The 17,759-nt window shown below is 35.0% G+C and overlaps 3 protein-coding genes across 10 annotated transcripts in view; 1 reads left to right on the top strand and 2 right to left on the bottom strand.

The window, feature by feature from the left end:
* The window catches only part of LOC147838831 (odorant receptor 131-2-like), a 1,093,102-nt gene that overhangs the window by 855,788 nt on the left and 219,555 nt on the right, over positions 1 to 17,759 (top strand). The window lies entirely within an intron of this gene.
* On the bottom strand, positions 3,497 to 5,476 carry neu3.4 (sialidase 3 (membrane sialidase), tandem duplicate 4; the record flags this gene model as incomplete). Its single annotated transcript, NM_001109723.2, is given in 3 exon segments — positions 3,497 to 4,485; positions 4,649 to 4,892; positions 5,263 to 5,476. Coding segments are annotated over 2 exon segments (1,164 nt in total). The 5' UTR covers positions 4,877 to 4,892; positions 5,263 to 5,476.
* neu3.3 (sialidase 3 (membrane sialidase), tandem duplicate 3) lies at positions 7,529 to 12,636 on the bottom strand. 7 transcript variants are annotated; one of them, XR_015519600.1, is made up of 5 exons: positions 12,571 to 12,636; positions 12,305 to 12,383; positions 11,615 to 11,896; positions 8,298 to 9,540; positions 7,529 to 8,098 (listed from the first exon to the last, which is right to left on the bottom strand). XR_015519600.1 is itself a non-coding variant. In XM_087299820.1 (4 exons), the coding sequence occupies exons 3-4, from the start codon at positions 11,879 to 11,881 to the stop codon at positions 8,599 to 8,601; spliced, it is 1,209 nt and encodes a 402-aa protein (XP_087155946.1). In that variant the 5' UTR covers positions 11,882 to 11,896; positions 12,305 to 12,383; positions 12,481 to 12,629; the 3' UTR covers positions 7,529 to 8,598.

Genomic DNA, 17,759 nt, shown 5'->3' with positions numbered 1-17,759 from the left:
CAGCAAATACTCTTTTTTCGTTTTTCAATTATTAACCCATTTTAATTCACAAAATTACAGTACTGTAACACAGAATGTAAACTCAAACTCTCAAATTCAAAACTCTATTAATATTAGTAATTAAAATTCCCTCTAGTGTCTCTCACTGAAATCCAACAATATTATTTGTGTTTGTGCTTCAGTGAGTTCTGCTATTACAGCATCACATTACATTACATGCATCAAATCAGAGTACTTTATGTACAGTACAGCACAGATGTGTGTAACATATCAAACAATATACACATTACACCAAATTATGTGTGCTTATATTTTATATATAATTGTTTGAAGTAATTTAAATACATATTGAAAATTTTTTATTTTATTATTAGGGCGACAGTGGCGCAGTGTTGTCGCCTCACAGCAAGAAGGTTGCTGGTTTGAGCCTCGGCTAGTTCAGTTGGTGTTTCTGTGTGGAGTTTGCATGTTGTTCCAGCGTTTGCATGAGTTTACTCCAGGTGCTCCTGTTTCCCCCACAGTACAAAGTCATGCGGTACAGGTGAATTGGGTATAGGCTAAATTGTCCGTAGTGTATGAGTGTGAATGAGTGTGTATGGATGTTCCCCAGAGATGGGTTGCAGCTGGAAGAGCATCCGCTGCGTAAAACATAAGCTGGATAAGTTGACGGTTCATTTCACTGTGGCGACCCCAGATTAATAAAGTGACTATGCAATAAAAAGCAAATGAATGAATTTTTTATTTATTTTTTATTTATTATCAGCTAGGGATCATATTTAAGCACTATTGGTATTATGACATACTTTAGCAACTGAATAAAAACCAATAGTTGTTATACTATCCCTAGCTAGTAATAAATAAACAATAATAATGTTCAGCTGGGTTTTTGCACACCTTTGATTTTAAAAAGGAAAAGGGATGTTTCTGGCTGTGTTGATGTGGGAATGTTGAATGTTGAGGAGGAAAGGGACAGTATAAAAAGGGGAGTTCCATTGCAAAGGCAATCTGCACATTAGCAACACACACACACACACACACACACACACACACACACACACAGGCACTGTGATGGAGATTTACAGTAGCAGATACAGTAGAGCAGAGAGAAGTTCTTTCTTCTGTAAGTCATAATTAATGCATTTATGAAACCAAAAAACTGTCACCAAGTAGAACACATGCTCATTTCTGTGACATGCTCAGGTCAATGAAGTTCAAGCCGAGACAACAATTCATGCATTTCAAAGATGTTCGTTAATATATATTTTTTTTGCTTAGTCCCTTTATAAATCAGGGGTCACCACAGCGGAATTATCCAGCACATGTTTTACGCAGCAGATGCCCTTCCAGCTGCAACCCATCTCTGGGAAACATCCATACACACTACGGACAATTTAGCCTACCCAATTCACCTGTACCGCATGTCTTTAGACTGTGGGGGAAACCAGTACACCTGGAGGAAACCCACGCGAACGCGGGGAGAACATGCAAACTCCACACAGAAATGCCAACTGACCCAGCCAAGGCTCGAACCTGCAATCTTCTACCATGTCACCCTCATTTTATAGATGTCTTCTTGAAAATAAAAAAGCATACCTTTTACAGTTTGGAATGAGGTCTCGGTCCTATTTGTACAACCAAAAAGAACAGAGTATCCTTGGCTTGTATTTGTTGGATGGCAATATTGTAACCCTTTTTTTTTTTCAAACATTGAAATCGGGCAAAACTCAACATGCTTACTTGGCAACAATTACCACTCTCTGTCAGATTATGTGCAAGTAAAGGCCTGTCGAAAGCTTCTCCTTTACGTTTAGTGCCTTATTTCTGTACAGATTTATTATTATAACAGCACATTCCATACAAAAATATAGTTCAAAGTGCTTTACATATACAAGATTAAAAGAAGCTAAATACAAGTATAAAAAATTAAAAGAAATTCAATCTTAGAATCGATTAAAGTTGTCTTTCCATAAATGTCCTAATTACCGCAATGCATATCCTTCCTTAATCACACTACTTTTGAAAGTGATCAGAATTTTCCTTTGAAAATATCTTGAACACCACAACCACAGACTTCAAATATAAAAATGATCAAAAACAGATTAAAAATGTGTAAAATCAGGTTTTTTTATGGAACAAAAAGAAAGAAAAACAAAATAATGCAATCTGTTGAACATAACACAGTGTTTATTCAGTTAAGGCACAGCTAAACAGATGTTTTTTTTAGTATTGATGTCAATGTGTCCACTGCTGTAGCACATCTGATCACTTCTGAAAGCTGATTCCAGCAGCAGGTGGCTTATTAGTAGCTAAAAGCAGATTTACCCTGTCTGAATTTAAGAACATTTTTTCTAATTTACTCAATCATAATGATCTGAGTGATCTATTAGGTTTGTATTTAGTGAGCATATCTGAAATATGTTAAGGTCTTAAGGTAATAATACTATCAAATCTATTCTTAATGTAACTGGGAGCCAGTGTAAAGACCTGAGGACAGGTGTGATGTGCTCTGATTTTCTGGTTCTGGTCAGAATCTTGACAGCAATGTTCTGGATGAGCTGCAACTGTCTTTTGGGAAGGCCGGTGAAGAGCCCATACAGTATCCACCCAGCTGGTGATAAAAGCAATAACATTTTCTCACTGGAAACAAAGCATCTAATCCTTGCAATGTTTTGAGATGATAGGATGCTGAAGACAACTATTCACACCATACAGATGAATGGCAACAAACCAATCTGTTTGGTTTGTTGGATCCATGTGTTACCCCTTGTCCTTGTCCATATCTGTTGCCATTACTTTGAAGTTTTTATTTAATCCGACTGAACATGTTCAATCAGAGTTTGTTGGGCAGTGGAATGTTTGAGTAGTGTGTAATGATTTTCTTTTAAACATGTGGACTGGCCATTTACACATTTTTAAACTACTTAATAACGTACAATTGCTGAAAAAAAATACTCAATTAGAGTAATTTAAGGTTTTTTAATTAGTTACTTTACACCACTGATGAGATTTTAGTATTATGCTAGTAGATACTGGTATGTTAGTCAACAAATGTTCACTTAGTTTTCACCAAAGCTTTCTTTTTTTATTGAACATGATTAAATCATTATGCTGCCTCAGAAGTCTTACATCAGTTTTACAACATGCCTTTGTGTGCAAACACTGCCTCCAGTCTCTTTTTTTCCCCAAAACATTAGTTAAAATATATTTGTCAGAACATAATTTAAATGACACAACACTCACATTTATTAATACTGGCACCATGTGTTTGCAGTGGACTTCATTGGCAAGAATGCAGAACAAAGGAGAATCCATTATATCTTATATTAATTATTATTTATATAGTTTAAAATTAGGAAATGCATTATGTTACACAGTTTAAATGTCTCTGACAATTATATATATAATACACATACTGCCTATATATGGTAGAATACAGTCTGTTTCATTCCACATAGATCCCGGTTTTAAGTTTACATTTATATTTACATATATAATTTTAAAATTAATAATAATTGATTTGTCTTAATCCATTCATTTGTAGGTAAAATTTTACAGCTTTTTCTCAGGGAGTTTGAAGAGCAAAAAGACTATTTCTTCATTCTCGTATTCCTTCCCACACTCCATGAGACAAGCAAAGTGTCCAGGCTCAAACTCTACCAGATCTGAGTATGCACTGGGACCATGATGTAATATCATTAAAGGTTCATCTGACCACCCCGAGGAATCCAATGGGGATTTATTCAAGTAGAGTCCAAGATCCACTCTCTTTTTTGGATTAGATGGATGGGAGTAGAGCAGCCATGTTTGTGGAGGACTACTTTGTTCAAGAAAGCTCAACACACTGCCTTGGCATCCCTTACCAGTCTCTATCAGCTTATTTGAGGATAAAACAGTGTCAAAGTCTTCTCCAGCGTTGTTGCTTAGAGCCTCAGTTCTGTAACCAAGACGGGTTCGAACATTGCAGTAAAGAGTACTGTCACCTTTCTCACCTACAATCTCTGCCATCTGACACTCACATGACTCAACGTCCATTTGTTGTCCTGCCTTCCATGTGATTCCTTGATCATCACTGTAGAAAGCTAAAGCATACGGTGTGCAGAATGATAAGCAGCAGCATAAAGTGCAGACAGGTTTGTCTGTGTAGCGATAGGTATATGCTGGAATAATCAGTCGGCCACTCTTCATTTGAACACCGTGTCCTGGTCCAACAGCAAAGGTGGCCCAGTTCTTCTCCTGCTCACCGATCACATCTGCTGTTAAGTCGCTAACAGCACTCCAGGTTTCACCAGTGTCCTTACTGGTTATGTAACAAAGGCGTGCCTGATTCTTATTCTCTTTTATTTGTTTCCGTTCAGAGACCCCAAGAGGTACACAAATGAAAAACAGAAAGAGGTTCTTGGACTCTCTTTCATAGACCGGACATGGATTCATGGATCGATGGTTTGGTAGAGAAGCTGAAGTGAACACCTGTTGATCACTGACCCACTTTAATAAAAAAAAAAAAACATAAAATAATGACTGAATCATGTTTTTTACAATCAAATTAATTTCAGATTGAGTAAATCCACAAATCTACAAAATTGTTAAGCAGCTTAAGATACAGTCACAAAAAAACTGAAAAATATTGAATGATTTTGATGTCTAATACCTCAACTTGATTGTCATTCTTCCACAATCCTTTTCTCATCACAAGCACATCTGCATCTGTGTCACTTGGGGTTTTCCGCTTTTCAGCAAAGGCAAGGAAGGTTTGTTTGTCACTGATATATATGAGAGCTGGAATCCTGTAGGTCACTTGTTTTTTACCTAGAGGCGGTTCCTGTTTGAATAATATTGATATTTCGGGAGGAGCTGAATGGCTTGATGAATACGCCATCATCATACTTTTAACCCTATTAACAGAATAAATAATTAAAGTATCAGTAACACGTGGCATATATACACTTATGTCACACATTAAAACCTATCAGTGAAATGAATTGAGTAGCCTTGATCAAAAGCTGAAAATGCTCATCAACTATTTTTATTTTTCTATTATCTTTTTTCTTGTCATGACTTGACAACCACCTCCAGTATACAGACTACTAGAAGCTTTACATTTCATTGTTCATTGTCACATTTACATACATTGTTATTTAGACATTTCAGACTCCATTAATTGTCTGAACATGACAGCTTGCAGAACAATGCAAATTAAGATCTTCTACAAATTAATGTATTCTATTGAAAATTATTCAGTAAACTACCAGATGTAATACTCACAGAAACAATCCTTCAGCAACAGTTGAGTTTACCTAAAAGTTGACTTGCTCGAGCCCCTTGTAATGTGACCCACCCAGACTGTGCTTCCTTTATTTATAGTATTAAATGTAGAGGAAATTGCCCAAATTTGGTCATCACACTTTTAAAAATCAGCTCATTTTACCCTTTGTTCCAGCACATATTTTGCTTTCTCTCTTTTGTTGAGTAACCTAATATAATTCACAAAATTACAACACCATAAACAGATAAACTGAATGAGTTAAACACAAACAATATTCAAAACCTTAATTTTAGAAATTAAAAATTGCCTTAAATGTCTTTCACTGACATCCAACAATTATAAGTTGTGTTTGTGCTTCAGTGAGTTCTGTTATGACAGCATTTTAATATGTAAGCAACAAGATATGAGAGATGAATTGTGACAAAAAGTTAAATGGTTGAATTGACCAAAGCAGCATACCTTAATACAGTACTGGATTAATATGTTTAACTTACTGTTTATACAACTTTTACCAAACAATATAAACATCACACCAAATTATATGTGCTTATTATTTTCAAAGTTTTGAAGCAATTGAATTAAATCTAGAAAAATGATTTCTTCTATTTCATTATTATATTATTATTTATATGTATTTATTATCAGCTGGGGATAGTGTAAGCACTATTGCTCTGATGACATACTTCAGGAACTAGATGGAAACCCCTGTTTCAGTAGGGTGTTTTCACATCTCTGATTTTAAAAAGGAAAAGGAATGTTTCTGGCTGTGTTGAGGTGGGAGTGTTGAGTGTGTCAAGAGAGAAAGGACTGTAAAAAAGGGGAATTTCATTGTAAATGCAATCAGATAGAGTAGCTCAGAGTGCAGTTCTTCGCATTGCAATTCCCCCAAATCACACAATAGTCATACAGATGTTCTTTGCCATAAATAATCAACAAATTGATAAAACCAATTATCTGTCATCAAGTAGAACACATGTTTATTTCTGTGACATGCTCAGTTCAAGCCGAGACAACAGTACGGGCTTCCTAGATGCCTTCTTGAAAATAATTAGTACACCTTTTACAGTTTCGAATGAGGTCTCAGTCCTATTTGTACAACCAAAAAGAACAGAGTATCTCTGGCTTGTATTAGTTGGATGGCAATATTGTAGCCTTTTTTTCAAACACTGCAACAGGGGCAAAACTCAACATGCTTACTTGGCAACAATTTCCACTCTCTGTCAAATTATGTACAGGTAAAGGCTTCTCAAAAACTTCTTCTTTACTGTTACCTAGTGCCTCATTTCTGTAAGGCAGGTTTATTAATATAGCAGCACATTTCATACACAATGTTAGTTCAGAGTGTTTTACATATACAGGATTAAAAGAAAAACTAAATACAAGTGCAAGACATAAAAAGAAGTTCAATTCAAAATCAACCTCAATTTTCTTTCCAAAAATGTGTTAATTATCGCAATGCGCAATCTTTCTCCTTACTTTCACAAGTGATCTGAATTTTTCTTCGAAAATGTCTTGATCACCACAAAGTTCAAACACAGAAAATAAAAATGATTAAAACAGGTAACAAATGTTTCATAAAGAAAGACACACATTTTGTTATCTGTTGGACATGTCACAGTGTTCTTTCCGTAAAGGCACAGCTAAACAGATGTGTTTTTGGTATTAATTTGAATGTGTCCACTGTTTTAGCACATCTGATCACTTCTGAAAGCTGGTTCCAGCAGCAGGTGGCTTATTAGCTTAAAGCAGATTCACCCTGCTTTAAGTGAACTCTTGGAATTTCTAATTTACTAAATTCTAAACATCTGAGTGATCTGTTCTGTTTGTAATGAGCGTATCTGAAATATGTTAAGGTCGTAGGCCATTTAGTGAATTATAATACTATAAAATCTATTTTGAATGTATTGGGAGCTAGGGTAAAGATGAGGACAGGTGTGATGAGCTCTGATTTTCTGGTTCTGGTCAGAATCCAGACAGCAGCATTCAGTCAGGTACAAGTTAACTGTCTTTTTGGGAAGGCCGGTGAGGAGTCCATTACAGTAATCCACCCTGCTGGTGATAAAAGCATGAACAAGTTCTCACTGGAAACAAAGCATCTAATCCTTTCAATGTATTTAATATGATAGTACGCTGACTGTTTACACCACTGGTGAGATTTTAGTGTTGTGCTAGTAGATACTAGTATTATAGTAAACACATATTCCTTTAATTATCACCAAAGTTCTCTCTATTTTTTTGAACATGATTAAATCATTATGCACCATGTATTTGCAGTGGACTTTATTGACAAGAATGTAGAACAAAAGAGAATCAATTATATCTTATATTGGTTATATATTGTTTAAAATGAGTAAACACATTGTTACACAGTTTGCATTTTATTCAAATGTGTCTGACACTAGTTCAGCAAAAGTGATAAAAGGCAGTACACTGGCATTAAATTGTCTGTTATATGAATGTAATACATAATAGATCGGTTAAACTAATAATCTATTATACGTATTATAATCAGCAGAATATATACAGTACAACACAGTCTGTTTGATTCCACATAGACCCCAGTTTCAAGATCAGTATTTACGGAGATAAATTCAACAACAAACAAATGGCAAATAAAAAAAACTGGATTGTAATGAAAATTAAAATACACTTTGGTTTTTAGAATTTTCAGCTTATGCAAAAAAAAAAAAAAAAAAAGGAGAAATTTCCATTTGTCTTAAATTAAAGATGTTCATTCATTCATTTTCTTGTCGGCTTAGTCCCTTTATTAATCCGGGGTCGCCACAGTGGAATGAACCACCAACTTATCTAGCACATTTTTACGCAGCGGATGCCCTTTTCAGCCGCAACCCATCTCTGGGAAACATCCAAACACACACACACACACACACACACACACACACACACCCACACACACACACACACACACACACACACACACACACACACACACACACACACACACACACACACACACACATCCACTACGGACAATTTAGCCTACCCAATTTACATGTACTGCATGTCTTTGGACTGTGGGGGAAACCAGAGCACCCGGAGGAAACCCACACAAATGCAGAGAGAACATGCAAACTCCACACAGAAATGCCAACTGAGCCGAGGATCAATCCAGCGACCTTCTTGCTGTGAGGCGACAGCACTACCTACTGTGCCACTGCATCACCCCACATTAAAGATATATATTTTGTAATTTAGCTCAGTGAAATTTATCACGTTATAAATTGTTATATTGTACGATTCAATTGATTACATGTTCAAGTATTAATTGATTTTTCATGATCCATTCATTAAGGTTCAATTTTTTTGCAAAAATGTTACAGCTTTTTCTCAGGGAGTTTGAAGAGCAAAAAGGCTATTTCTTCATTCTCGTGTTCCTTCCCACACTCCATGAGACAAGCAAAGTGTCCAGGCTCAAACTCTACCAGATCTGAGTATGCACTGGGACCATGATGTAATATCATTAAAGGTTCATCTGACCACCCCGAGGAATCCAATGGGGATTTATTCAAGTAGAGTCCAAGATCCACTCTCTTTTTTGGATGGGATGGATGGGAGTAGAGCAGCCATGTTTGTGGAGGACTACTTTGTTCAACAAAGCTCAACACACTGCCTTGACATCCCTTACCAGTCTCTATCAGCTTGCTTGAGGATAAAACAGTGTCAAAATCCTCTCCAGCTTTGTTGCTTAGAGCCTCAGTTCTGTAACCAAGACGGGTTCGAGCATTGCAGTAAAGAGTACTGTCACCTTTCTCACCTACAATCTCTGCCATCTGACACTCACATGACTCAACGTCCATTTGTTGTCCTGCCTTCCATGTGATTCCTTGATCATCACTGTAGAAAGCTAAAGCATACGGTGTGAAGCAGCAGAATGATAAGCAGCAGCATGAAGTGCAGTCAGTTTTGCCTGTGTAGCGATAGGCATATGCTGGGATAATCAGTCTTCCGTTCTTTGTTTGAACACCGTGTCCTGGTCCAACAGCAAAGGGAGCCCATTCGTTCACCTGCTCACCGATCACATCTGCTGTCAAGTCTATTGTTTGGCTCCAGGTTTTGCCAGCGTCCTTACTGGTTACATAACAAAGTCTCCCCTGGCTCTTATTTGTTCGTATTTGATCAAATTCAGAGACCTGAGTCGGAACACAGACAAAGAACAGGAAGAGGGTCTTGGAGTCTCTCTCGTAGACTGGACATGGATTCATGCTGCGGTGGTTTGGTAGACTAGCTGAACTTAGCACCTGATGACCACAGATCCACTGGAATAAATAAGAAACAAAACAAAACAATATGACTCTCTTCAGATTAGATTGTGTAAAGCATCTATGAAATGGTGAAGTTGGTACAAAGACAATTTAAGGAGTTTTCACATGTTCCAACAAAGTTTGTTCTAACAAGAAATTAATTTTGAGTATAGGGATTTTTTACAAAAGGCTCGCATGCCAAACGCACAGTGTGTCATATAGTATTTGAAATGAAGTGATGTCAAGCATTGCCAAATTGAAATGTGGGTAAGCACGTCTAATAGACATCTAAATGTAGACAGTTTGGCTAAAACAAAGCTCAACTTGGGCTGTCAGTGAAAATCTGAGAATAGCCCAAAACTAGACTAGTCGTCAAATCGACAAATAAGATAGACGTTATATGTGTCATTCATTTCAGTTTATTTGACGATATTCCTATTCTTAGACGTCCATTAAATTTTCACTGACAGCCCATTTTTATGCCCAATCCCAAGTCTATCCCTTACCCCTACCCCTCGTTTTGTGCATTTCCGTGAAGAGGTAAGGGTTTCCCAAGTCTCTTTAGCTTGAAGGTGTAGGTGTAATTTTCCCAGAATACACCAGCCACAACAGCAAGACTGCTACACCCAGAAATAAGGAGATCCACAAATTAGTCTTTTTTGTCATTTTTACAAATTTTTACAATAAACAAGCACATGTTTTAATATATATATATATATATATATATATATATATATATATATATATATATATATATATATATATATATATATATATATATATAACACTAAATTTTGTGATCCATAATCAAAACTGTATAGCAGTCCCACAACATTCTGACACTCGATGACGCTTAAATACCCTGTCAGTAATGTCTAGTGGCTGGGAATAACCTTTTTACAATGTCTGCTATAATGTTAATGTTGTTTTTGGTGTGTTTACATAGATCAATATGGCCACTGTGTAAATGCACAGTACAGTTACAATCTTATTGCTACATTAGATTGTTATGATAACATAATATATGCCTTCAGTGATTTCCTAAAGATAAATACCAAAAATTAGCACAACTAGAACAACTATAGCAGTCGAAATCGTCTGATCTCATATAAAGCAAGAGATCGCAATGACATATGATGACTTGTGCAGGTGCTGTAGTGCCGCTCCAATTCTTAGGGGTAAATTTTAAAGTCCTATGACTTCACACTCGGTTTAAAGGGCCAAGGTGACTACGTTTAGGCGTCTGTTAGACACCTTTTTAAAAAATTACATGTTTGTGAAACTACCCAAGTGAAGGAAAAGCTTATTATCATGTTTAGTAATCACTCAATGCTGTATGATAAATCTGAAACAGATCTTTATGCATTACTATACTACTACTAATTCTGTGCCTTTTTTGTGTTGCGGTTCAAACTGGCTGTCGTTATGATCACGTCATTGTGAACTTTCAGACGTGCCCTAAAGTGTTAAAGTCCATGTGAACTGCAAGTTGCTGTGACTTTTATCTTTGTTTATGTACTTCTAAATGGAATTGAATATCGATTAAGAGGCACGGCTTTCCTTTTGACATCATTTTCTTGTAGCAGGCGGTGTGGGTAAGAATATTGTGGCTGAAGCTGTCAAACTGACGTTAACCGAGAAAGACTGCCACTCCAAACTCAGAAGCAAATGGTCGGACTTTGATTGAAGATTACCAAAACAAACATTTTCATCAGTGGAATAATTCGGATAGAATGGATTGCAGCTGGAAGGGCATCCGCTGTGTAAAACAGAAGCTGGACAAGTTGGCAGTTCATTCCACTGTGGTGACCCCTGATGTATAAAGGGACTCAGTGGAAGGAAAATGAATGAATGAATTTTCCTCATGGGAGCTTTCTGTTCATTTTCCTTGTAATACATTTAGACTTATCATTTTGCATGCTCGAGACTAATTCAAAATCTGACCGGCCTGTTGGGGATTTATGCAGACATAACAACCATCTGGAAGTACGTTATCTCTCATGTAAAGAATGAGCAGAACAAGGTTTAATGACCAGGGCTTAATGACCCTGGAATAACTCATGTAGAATAATTTTTAATTCTTACATACCTCAACTTCTTTAGTCTTGGCATCCACCCATGTTCCTCTTCTCATCACAAGCACTTCTGCATTTGTGTCATTTAATGTTTTTCTCTTTTCAGCAAAGGCAAGGAAGGTTTGCTCATCACTGACATAAACGAGAGCTGGAATTCTATAAGACACTTGTTTTTTAAAACAGCAGCACCAAGTTTGAGGCTGCTCCTGTTTGAATACTGTGGTTGTGTTCATTTCTTTAGGATAACCTGATTTGCTTTTTGACGGTGTCTTGTTGCCCATTTTTAAAATTTAGGCCTAGAAACAGAACACATTAAATTAATACCACAGCAGTAGACATGTGTTAAACAAAATAGTTTCAATAATTATTTAATGCAAAGTTACTGCATTTGTTCTGTTTAGTCATTATGATAGTTTAAGGAGTTTGGAAAATATTTAATTATTTTTAAAAAGCTGAGCATCATACTGTTTTTCCTACTATACACTGAGAACTTTACACTTACATATTTTAATGCCACTGTATGAGAGGTAGAGCTATAAAAAGTAATTTTACAGCCACTTATATGATACTTTTTAGTGTGCAGCTGCAGTTATGCTGTCTTTGCTGATGCATATCTGAAGTAAAAGTTTGCAAAAACTGTAAAAAAATATATAAATAAAATAAAATTCACAATATTATTCAGTCAAAAAGCATGAAGAACTCACCCTGGATTGAAAAAAATGACGGGCCTTCACAGGATGAAGTAACACTTCACCTTGCTTTGTCCAAAGCAAAACAATGTATCTAATCATTTTTTAAACAAAAGTAACATTAGATTTTAGTTCTTCTAACTGAAAATTCATCATTTTATATCAGTAATTTTAAAGTGACATTACCATACCATGAAATATGTTCAGCATAATCTTTATGGGGAAACCCAATGGATTCTGTCTATATCAATAATTCTTTACTAATCAGAAGCAATACTTACAAAAAAACTCCTGCTGCAAAAACAAATGATTCACACCACAAGAGCCTCTCATCTGGTCTAACCAACACATGCTGGGCACTCCTTATTTATAATATCCCATATCAACAAAGGAAATGACTGAAGCCAGGTTGAACATTTACTAACTTAAAGAGCAGGATGATAAGTAAAAGACAATGTGGTCAAATATTAACTATTTATTATTTCATTTAACGTGATTATTTTGCAAAAACATTTTTTAAAAATGTAAAAACTATATTTTAATTATTTATTTTACAGTACTGTTTAATTAAATTGTACAGAAACCTGAAACAAGAAAAGGTCAGAACTGTCCTATTTTGGTGCAAGCAACCAATTCTATTTCCAAAAATGATGTCAAATCTGTGAAGACATTTTCCAGTGTTACAAATATGCTGAAATGAAACAACATAATTATTCATGCACTGTAAAAAATCCTGGCTGCCTGGTAAATTTTTAAGCTGAATCAACTTAACCTTAAGAGTCCATTAAACTTATGTTCAAATTACTTAAAACAGCTTGCTTTTCAGTTAGAGAATGATAAACTTAAGTTTCATAAGTTACCAAAAACTAAAAACATATGCTGTCACGACCACTTGATCACATAATTTATTAGTGTGTACTGTACAATTAAAGTCAGAATTATTAGCCCCCCCCCAATTTCTGTTTAACTGAGATTAAACGAAAACGAAGATTTTTTTCAACACATTTCTAAACATAATAGTTTTGATAACTCATTTCTAATTACTGATTTATTTTATCTTTGCCATGATGACAGTAAATAACATTTTACTAGATATTTTTCAAGACACTAGTATTTAGCTTAAATTGACATTTAATTAGGTTAACTAGGCAGGTTAGGGTAATTAAGCAAGTTATTGTATAACAATGGTTTGTACTGTAGACTATTGAAAAACAAATAGCAGAAAGGGAATAATAATTTTGACCTTACAATGTTTTTTTTTATTATTATTAAAAACTGATTTTATTCTAGTCAAAATAAAACTAATAAGACTTTCTACAGAAGAAAAAATATGATCAGACATACTGTGAAAATGTCCTTGCTCTGTTAAACATCATTTGTAAAATATTTAAAAAAAGAAAGAAAAAAAAATAACGTGGGGGCTAATACTTCTGACTTCAACTGTATATAGAAATGCATTTGAGGCCGCACTGAGGTTCTTGGTCCTTTAATGTCAGGAATGTTTCTTGTTCTAAATATGCCTGATAATATTTTTGATTTATTATAGACATTTTAGTGTGTGTCTTCTATACATTATGGTAAAAAAAAATGTAATGAAAAATCTTTCAAATTAAAGAGGACAGACTATCTTAGTATTTCAAAGAAACTCCCCACATCATATGTAAAGAAAGATTAGCAATTTCTTTGAAACCCACAACTATCACAACGTTGCAAAAGACACTGCTGATAATGTTTTTATTTCTTGGAAAAGAGTAACTGGATTGTTTTTCTGTTTAACATCACTATCCCTTGAGAAATGCATTGGAAAGTGATGTAAGTGATGCCTTATTTCTGGCAATGACTGAGACTACAAAATAAGCAGAGAGAAACTGCATTAGTTCTCCTTTTCTGACAAACATTTGTATGGCTGTGTTGAACAAAATGTGGTCTTGTTTTAAGTGTATTATATATTATTGTTGTTATTTCATTCCAGTCAAATTGCGCAAGTCACAAGGCTCTCATTTAGCAAAGATAAGGTGATTTTTCAAGTTAACACCCATCCTCTGAGATGTGAACTTTCTAACCTGCTATTAGGATTGGGTGGAGAAAGTACTGACTATCACTAATATTTCATCACTTGGCACAATAGGGGTTGAGGACTTTAGTTTCATTCCAACCTGCATAATGGGTTTGTGACTGTGAGATTAGATGTATTTACAATTTACAAGTATTAAATCAATTATGAGGCAAGTACAGTGCATGAACAATAAACACTGGGACAATTTGGGTCACGGTTTATCGCTAACATTGATTTCATTAAATTGATTTATGGTTTCCACCCCTAATATTGACACACACCCTTGCACAAATTCATCAAAACACCAAAGCCTTATCGCAAGCTCTTAAATACTAAAAGGAAGTTAAAAGAATATGGGTTGAAAAAAAAAACAGAAACATAAATCCATTTTTTTTTTCATCTATTCAAAAGTTCATACTTAGCTGATGATTGATTATAAAGCGTGTTTGGCATGCCGTCCCAGGAGAGCCCTGAGCTCACAAGATTCTGAAGGGCACGGCTCCCTCTCGTTTGCAAGGTGAGAGGAGAGTTTGAGCTCAGGTATAGGTCTCGAGAACTCTCCCGCTTATTTAGGGCTAATGACAAATTAGGGATTGCTATACTGCTGGTTAAGAGCTTGACTAGTGCCAGTTTGGATTGTTCGAATAACCTATGATGCATTTCTTTGGACTGTGGCAGGAAACCAGAGAACCCGGGAGTGACCAACGCGAGCACCAGGGGCCTCATGTATCAACGCTGCGTACGCACAAAAACTTTGCGTACGCCAGGTTTCACGCTCAGAATCGCTCACGTTTGGATTTACTAACAATGAACTGAACGTGGGAATGTGCGAAGGTTCACGGCAGCTTTCTGGCAGGCGTACGCACATTTTTTGTGCGTGTCTGTTTTATTTCCATTGGCGACTCCTAGAGGCAGTTGTGTTAAATTCCTCTCTACAAAGTGTCTGATCCTTGCAATGGCAGCTGTATGAGACGGGTTCATATAGTAGGTATGTAAGATTTCCATACCATACAGTTGACCAGCTAAACATTAAAGCACAATTTGCAGCGGTCGCCTGTTTTCCCAATGTAATCTGAGCGATCTACCGCACGCACATTGCTATAAAGACACTATCTGAAGATGAATGTGCATATAAAATATGATGCACAAACTTATTGATGATTCCTACTTGTCTTTCTCTTGATAAATAGTGGGCAAAATCTGATATGTAGCGGGGAAAAAAAGAAAGAATTTATTAGACGCTGGAGTCGAGCCGAGTTTATGCTCGAACATGTCAGTATATGATCACATGCTTCTTATGAGGTGCGCCACTGAGACTGCTAAGGGTATTGCAACATTTTTCAGTTATAAACCACACTATTTCTTTTTTAAATGCACTCAGTGCGATGTTCAGACCCAACTGTGTTAACCGTATCAGCTAAACTCTCCCACTATTTTTTCTTTTGTTGTTAATTCCGGAGAACAAACTTGCAAATAACACCGCTTTGCTCCGGTCTACCTCCGAAAGCAGCACCTCCAATTCACATTCTGTTCAAAGTTTCTCTTTTTGCTTGATTTTGCCATTGCTTTTTCGTTGGGTTTTTTCATTAGCTTAGTCATTAGCATATTCATACGGGGGAGGAGGCAGGGAGGGGTTTTGTGCTCGTGCATGTTGCGCTCAGTTTCACGTTCATTCAGATGTACAAAAGAATATGCGTGAGATTCGGCGTACGCAGTGTTTCATACATCTGAATTTTTTTCTGCGTACGCACATTTACAGCTTTGTGCGTACGCAATGTTTTAGTAAGATTTCCACGCAAGTCTTCGTACATGAGGCCCCAGGAGAGCAAGTAAACTCACACAGAAACGTCTGGCCTGTTAGGACTTGAACCAGAGACATTCTTGCTGTAAGGCAGCAGTGCTAACCACTGGGCCAACGTGCTGCCCTATTAAAGGAAAGGATGAGAAGTAGTAGTAGGGATAGAAGGAGAAAGTTAGGAATCGTCTGATTGGCGAGTCATGCGTAAGCTAATGCGAGACCAGCAGTGATCAATCATAAACAAGTGCTCCACTCAAAATTTGTTTATAATAAACTTCACAAAACATGTTTTCTAGTAATTTTAGGAGATAATCAATGGAATTGTTTGGAATTAAAACTACAGCTCGCATACTTTAATACTGCAGAAAGAATCAAAAAGCCCACATTCTCCCACACTGTATCAGTGAGTGTCCCTTATGGATGCTCAACTTTGACAGATACCATAGGCATTCAAGCGTTGCATCAACTTCTATGTTTATTTCATAAGTTTGCATGCTTACATAATCTGTGAGTATGATGATATGGTAAACAAATGTATAATTCTGCCCTTGAGAGTCAACTCATAGAAAAAGCAACTACTTAAGATAACTTTAAAAAGAAATGAAAATAAACAACGAGGCAGTGGAGGGTTGAATAAACAAATGGTCGCGTAGTGAACAAAGCAGCTAGTGTGTGTGTGTGTGTATATATGTATGTATATATATATATATGTATATATATATGTATATATATATATATATATATATACATATATATATATATATATATATATATATATATATATATATATATATATATACACACACACATATATACATACATATATATATATATATATATATATATATATATATATATATATATATATATATATATATATACATATATATATATATATACATATATATATATATATATACATATATATACATATATATATATATATATATATATATATATATATATATATATATATATATATATATATATATATATATATATATTTATTTATTTATTTTATTTTTTTCAAGTTATGGGTTGTAGCTGGAAGGACATCCACTGTGTAAAACATATGCTGGATAGGATATAGATTCATTCTGCTTTGGTGACTCTTGATTAATAAAGGGACTATGCTGAAGGAAAATGAGTGAATACACACACAAAAAAAAAAAAAAAAAAAAAAAAATATATATATATATATATATATATATATATATATATATATATATATATATATTTATATATATATATATATATATATATATACTGTATATATATATATATATATATATATATATATATATATATATATATATATGTGTGTGTGTGTGTATGTATGTGTGTGTGTGTATGTATGTATATATATATATATATATATATATATATATATATATATATATATATATATATATATATATATATATATATATATATACAGTATATAAAATAATGCCTTCGTATAATTATTAATGGATATTTTTTTATCTAGAACTCTTAATGGATCATAATTTTTTATTTTGATCAATTTTCAGGGTTGAGATAGTTCACCCAAAATTAAAAAATCACCTACCATTTACTCTCCCTTGTGTGGTTTTAAACCTTTATGAGTTTCTTTA

This window comes from Danio rerio, chromosome 21 (genome assembly GCF_052040795.2).
Source record: "Danio rerio strain M-AB ecotype USA chromosome 21, GRCz13ab, whole genome shotgun sequence".
Taxonomy (NCBI): Eukaryota; Metazoa; Chordata; class Actinopteri; order Cypriniformes; family Danionidae; genus Danio; species Danio rerio.
This window is presented reverse-complemented; position numbering and strand designations above follow the sequence as displayed.

What these genes read in the sequence shown, in the direction of transcription:
- neu3.3 (XM_087299820.1), bottom strand. Translation starts at nt 11,881, where the DNA reads ATGGGCAACAAGACACCGTCAAAAAGCAAATCAGGTTATCCTAAAGAA. An exon ending in CCAAGACTAAAGAAGTTGAG is followed by an intron (nt 9,541 to 11,614) that starts GTATGTAAGAAT and finishes TATTTATTCCAG; the next exon opens with TGGATCTGTGGTCATCAGGT.